Source organism: Notothenia coriiceps, unplaced genomic scaffold (genome assembly GCF_000735185.1).
Source record: "Notothenia coriiceps isolate Sejong01 unplaced genomic scaffold, NC01 NC01_scaffold00019271, whole genome shotgun sequence".
NCBI lineage: Eukaryota > Metazoa > Chordata > Actinopteri > Perciformes > Nototheniidae > Notothenia > Notothenia coriiceps.
Window position 1 is genome coordinate 85 of NW_011351972.1, and position 6,217 is coordinate 6,301.

At 42.6% G+C, this 6,217-nt stretch overlaps 1 protein-coding gene across 1 annotated transcript; it reads left to right on the plus strand.

The window, feature by feature from the left end:
- The first annotated feature begins 434 nt into the window (after nt 1–434).
- LOC104951827 (papilin-like) lies at nt 435–6,005 on the plus strand. Its single transcript, XM_010778559.1, has 6 exons — nt 435–560; nt 1,232–1,283; nt 1,472–1,618; nt 2,022–2,149; nt 4,494–4,602; nt 5,792–6,005. Exons 2-6 carry the CDS (start codon nt 1,258–1,260, stop codon nt 5,988–5,990), a joined length of 609 nt encoding a protein of 202 aa, XP_010776861.1. The 5' UTR covers nt 435–560; nt 1,232–1,257; the 3' UTR covers nt 5,991–6,005.
- Nucleotides 6,006–6,217: the final 212 nt, after the last annotated feature.

Genomic DNA, 6,217 nt, shown 5'->3' on the forward strand with positions numbered 1-6,217 from the left:
ACACACACACACACACACACACGCACACACGCACACGCACACAATTTACAAGATGTCAAAATGCTAAGGAGAAGAGGTGGGTATTCAGAAGCGATTTAAAAGCAGACAGTGTGGAGGCCTGTCTGATATGCAGGGGCAGATCATTCCACACACACACACACACACACACACACACACACACACACACACACACACACACACACACACACACACACACACACACACACACAAGCTCCTACTTTGAGGGTCATCAAACAACGTAAACTTTGAGAAGGTAAGACTGTACAAGTTACCACAGTTAAAGTAACATTTAAAATAACAAATACGTTTTATATAAACACACACACACACACACACACACACACACACACACACACACACACACACACACACACACACACCCTCCCTCACTCACTCCTTTGTGTTCTCCAGGCACCACCAGCAGCCCAACGGCTCCCTGCTGGTCGGCCCTCTCTCTCAGCTGGACTCTGGATGGTTTCTGTGTGTGGCGACTCGAGAGCAGGAGAGAGAACACCGCTATATCCACCTGTCCGTCTCAGGTAACACAGAGACACTCCTTACAGACATACAGACGGATGAATGGTTTGTGTAAGAGCTGCTGAAGGGAGGATTCTGCTGAGAGAGATCTAGATTTCATTCATGTTGTACACACTAGAGGTGAACAGGGTAAAACATGTAACCAACAGATATCATCATGAAACTTCCCCACTTCATTACGGACATTAACACAATTACTTTTTATATTACAAGTTTTCAGAAATCTGATATTTAAATATGCAATTGAGGCGTTATGTAATGCTAACTTTTGGTGGATTCGGTAGAAATCTGCAGACACAAATAGACAGTTAGTCAAATAAACTCCTGAATGTGGATTTTAGATGATTTTTCTTTGCACAAGTTTAAAAGAAAACATGCTAAGGAAGCAGAAACAGCCCAACAATCCATTTTCTTATTTGTTCTTGTTAAGAAATATTCATTTTATTTATTTACACACAATAAAAACAGTGTTAAAAGTCCAGTATTTCACATGTTTCATGATATGAGAGCATCTGAGAAGAACCTCTGACCCGGTGTTTGATTGACCCCGTGTGTGTGTGTGTGTGTGTGTGTGTGTGTGTGTGTGTGTGTGTGTGTGTGTGTGTGTGTGTGTGTGTGTGTGTGTGTGTGTGTGTTGTGTGTGTGTGTGTGTGTGTGTGTGTGTGTGTCACAGTGGGTTCTTCGCTGGATCCTATCTTGATGCCCAGAGATGGTCCTGTCCCTCGGTGAGAATAACATATGTTTCTTTACATACACAAAAATGCTTTTTAAAGATACGTTTTTGGAAACATTGAGACAATATAGACAATCATTACAGATTAAAGAGTCTAAATTAAATGTTGTATGTAAAGCCTTTGCAGATCTGAATATTAAAACAGCCTCTGATTGAGTTATATTTTGCTGTTCCTCTCAGGTTCAGTATCGACCGCTCGGGCTCCTCTCAGCTGGAGATGCGTTCAGGACAGACGGCCCGGCTCTCCTGCACCATCGCCCCCCCCTCCGCCCTGCAGGCCGTCAGCATCCAGTGGACCAAAGACGGGCAGACGCTCAGAAACCCCCGGTCAGCAGCACACTGATAAATTAATCATGTTAGGGAAGCACAGAAACCCATAGCAGGCCAACACTGAGGCAAACAGGCTGAGAGGGCAACTCTGTATCAATCAATGCTATGTTCATATTGCTCATACATTATGTAGAGGGTATTTCACAAGTTGATTTATATAGCACCTTTCAACACGAGGCAATTCAAAGTTCCAGTTTGCACATCGTCCGTTCCGTGATCAATCCTTTTAGTCCTGTACCAGATAAGATCATTGTATAAAGTGTTACCAAGTTGCTTTAGTACTGTATATCTCTGCATTTATTTGTTATATATTTTATTTATCGGTACTTGGCATCAGGACTTTCTGTACAGTGTAAGACTAGCGGACAGTAAATAAGTGATGTCACTTCCTGTGTCTCAGGTTGACCCAGCACTCGGACGGCTCTCTGAGCATCGTCTCTCTGCAGGCTGCTGACTCAGCGCTCTACACCTGCACCGCCTCCTCTGAGCAGCAGCTGGAGCAGAGGACGCTGCAGCTGAAGGTAAAAGGTGAGAACATCACACACCACCAGACACCATCACACACCATCACATAGACACCATCACACACCATCACACACCATCACATAGACACCATCACACACCATCACACACCATCACATAGACACCATCACACACCATCACACATCATCACATAGACGCCATCAGAGACCATCACACACATCACATAGACACCATCAGAGACCATCAAACACCATCACACACCATCACATAGACACCATCACAGACACCATCACATAGACACCATCAGACACCATCACACACCATCACATAGACACCATCACATAGACACCATCACATAGACACCATCACATAGACACCATCACATAGACACCATCACACACCATCACACACCATCACATAGACACCATCACATAGACACCATCACACACCATCACATAGACACCATCAGAGACCATCACACACCATCACATAGACACAATCACACACCATCACATAGACACCATCAGAGACCATCAGACACCATCAGACACCATCACATAGACACCACCAGAGACCATCACACACCATCACATAGACACCATCACACACCATCACACACCATCACATAGACACCATCAGAGACCATCACACACCATCACATAGACACCATCAGAGACCATCACATAGACACCATCAGAGACCATCACACACCATCACATAGACACCATCACACACCATCACACACCATCACATAGACACCATCAGACACCATCACACACCATCACATAGACACCATCAGAGACCATCACACACCATCACATAGACACCATCAGAGACCATCACACACCATCACATAGACACCATCAGAGACCATCAGACACCACCAGAGACCATCAGACACCATCAGAGAGCATCAGACACCATCAGACACCATCACACACCATCAGAGACCATCAGAGACCATCACACACCATCACATAGACACCATCAGAGACCATCACACACCATCACATAAACACCATCAGAGACCATCACACACCATCACATAGACACCATCACACACCATCACAGAGACACCATCAGAGACCATCAGAGACCATCAGAGAGCATCAGACACAATCACACACCATCAGAGACCATCACATAGACACCATCAGAGACCATCAGACACCATCAGACACCATCACACACCATCACACACCATCACATAGACACCATCAGACACCATCAGACACCATCAGAGACCATCACACACCATCACACACCACCAGAGACCATCACACACCATCAGACACCATCAGAGACCATCAGAGACCATCAGAGACCATCAGAGACCATCAGACACCATCAGAGACCATCACACACCATCACACACCATCACACACCATCAGACACCATCACACACCATCAGACACCATCACACACCATCACACACCATCAGATACCATCACACACCATCACACACCATCACACACCATCAGACACCATCAGACACCATCAGAGACCATCAGACACCATCAGACACCATCACACACCATCACACACCATCAGAGACCATCTGAGACCATCAGAGACCATCAGACACCATCACACACCATCAGAGATCATTACATAAACACCATCAGACACCATCACATAAACACCATCAGACACCATCAGAGACCATCAGACACCATCAGACACCATCAGAGACCATCAGAGACCATCAGACACCATCAGAGACCATCAGAGACCATCAGACACCATCAGACACCATCAGAGACCATCAGAGACCATCAGACACCATCACACACCATCAGATACCATCAGACCATTTAGAGGACTAAATAAGATTAGCCTTAGGGTCAGATCAGTAATACAAGTCTTTGTGACCTCCATTAAATTCAAAACTCTACACGTTTATACAAAATACTACGACTCTAAATCTGCCCTTTCATTAGTCAGATATACTGTGTAGGTTCTTTGCAGTCATTTTTTACATTTTTGTAATATTTTATTTTGTATATTTATATTCTTCGTGCACAAGTCCATTTTTTACATGTACGTTCTTTTTGCACTTTTGTTATTTATTTTCTATTAATTTAATCATATTTATTTAGTATATATCATAACATTGTTTTTATTTTTTATATTTGTTCTTTCCTATTTTTTTTAAATTATGTTTAAATTGTGCACCAAAGAAAATGTCTTGTTTGTGAAAACCTACTTAAATAAACTAAACTCAGATGATATTATCTCCTATGTTCAGGTGTTTATTATTGTTACAATTCCACTCAATCCCCAGCAGAGGGCAGTACATCGGTGTCTCATGAACACAGACTCTGGGTAGGGGGAAAACAACCATCATAAAAATGTGTATCTGATTTCGTCGTTGTGTTTTTCTGTCCAGCGGACCTGAAGATCACCACGGCTCCGAACAACATCCAGGTCCCTGAAGGCAGCACGGCTCTGCTGCCCTGCGTCGTCTCCGGGGACAACGTGAACATCGGCTGGTCCCGGTGAGAACTCACGTTATTTATAATAATGATCCTATAAGTTCAAAGTGTGGCCCCAACAATAGAAGCTGGAAACCTAAGATACTTTATTTGAAAGATATTCATGTGACCTTATTTTTGTTCTCCAAAATAACTTATTTTTAACTGTATCTTTAATTTTCCTCAAATGTGTTATTGACTTAGTTTATTGAATATTTGAATGATCAGACAGTTCAATAATTATAAATACAGTTATAAACACCCAAGAAAGGAGAAGCTTTATCCTGCATGAGGTTATGTTGTCTTCTGTGCAGGTACTAAACATATATAAAATGATTGATACGACTATTGCAAGTAGGGATGTCCCGATCACCTTTTTAGCTCCCGATCCGATTCCGATCATTTGATTTTGACAATTTGCCGATACCGATTTTTCCCGATCCGATCTTTATGCAATGCATTAAGAGAAAAAAAAGCATTCAAGTTGTCCCTTAAGGTTATTTTTTTATTTAAATTGGATATTCTATCCAACATGGATATAGCTTCTTTCTTTCACAGCAGCATTGGATCAGTTCAGTTGTGCAGCATTGGATCAAAACAAAATAAAGCTTTCAGTACTCGTTAGCTTACTGCTACAATTAGACACTGCGCCCACTCTGTTGCCAGATTTGAGAGAAATAAGCAACCAGGTCTATGAAAACAAGCCCCAAAGAAGCAACACATACATGATGTTCTGTAATTTGAAACCAAAACTAAGGCCTCAGGATGACTTTAAGACTTGAACATGGTCATTTTTGTTTTGTAACATTGAATACAACATTTTTAAAAAAGTATTTAAAAAAAAAAAAATCAAAAAGAAAATCCCGATCCCCGATTTTTTTTCTCCCGATTCCGATCTTTTGAAAATCACGTGATCGCCTCCGATCCCCGATCACGTGATCGGATCGGGACATCTCTAATTGCAAGGCAAGTGTTTCAACAAAATAAAAATATGACTTTAATGAGGTAGACGTTTTTTATGTGTGAAATTATGTTCCAAGTTAAATATGCTGTTACCACATGAACCCTCATAATCTTTTATAAAGAGGTGGAATGTGAGATGCAGAAGCTTGCCCCTTTTTAGCACAATTTGAGGGTTAAATAACAGTTTGTTTTTTTAGCTGGGAACCCAGAAATAACTCCTCCTCTTCTCCTCCCTCTCCTCCCCCTCCAGAAACGGCATCCCGGTGCGTCCGGACGGCCGTCTCGTCCTGAAGTCGTCTGACGGCAGTTTGATCCTGAACAGCGTGACGCCTGCAGACGAGGGAACCTACACCTGCAACGCCTACACCGGCATCTACTCTGTGAGCGCCAAGGCCGAGGTCAAGGTCACCAAACACACGCAGCAAGGTCAGGACGCGACCCGTTTATAAGACATGGAAATATTGAATACAGTGACAAATATATGAAGTGTTGAAGAATTCTTGCTTAATATTAGAAGATGCACAAAACCATTTTCTTTCAGGGGAAATTATACTCGGTCAGATTGCATTCATGCTCAGAGAGAATATATTTATATTTCACTTGAAGACTGTGAGCCTCTCCGTTCACACAGGGTTCAAAGAGGAACGGAAAGAGCAGGGTTTAGGTTGAACACAGG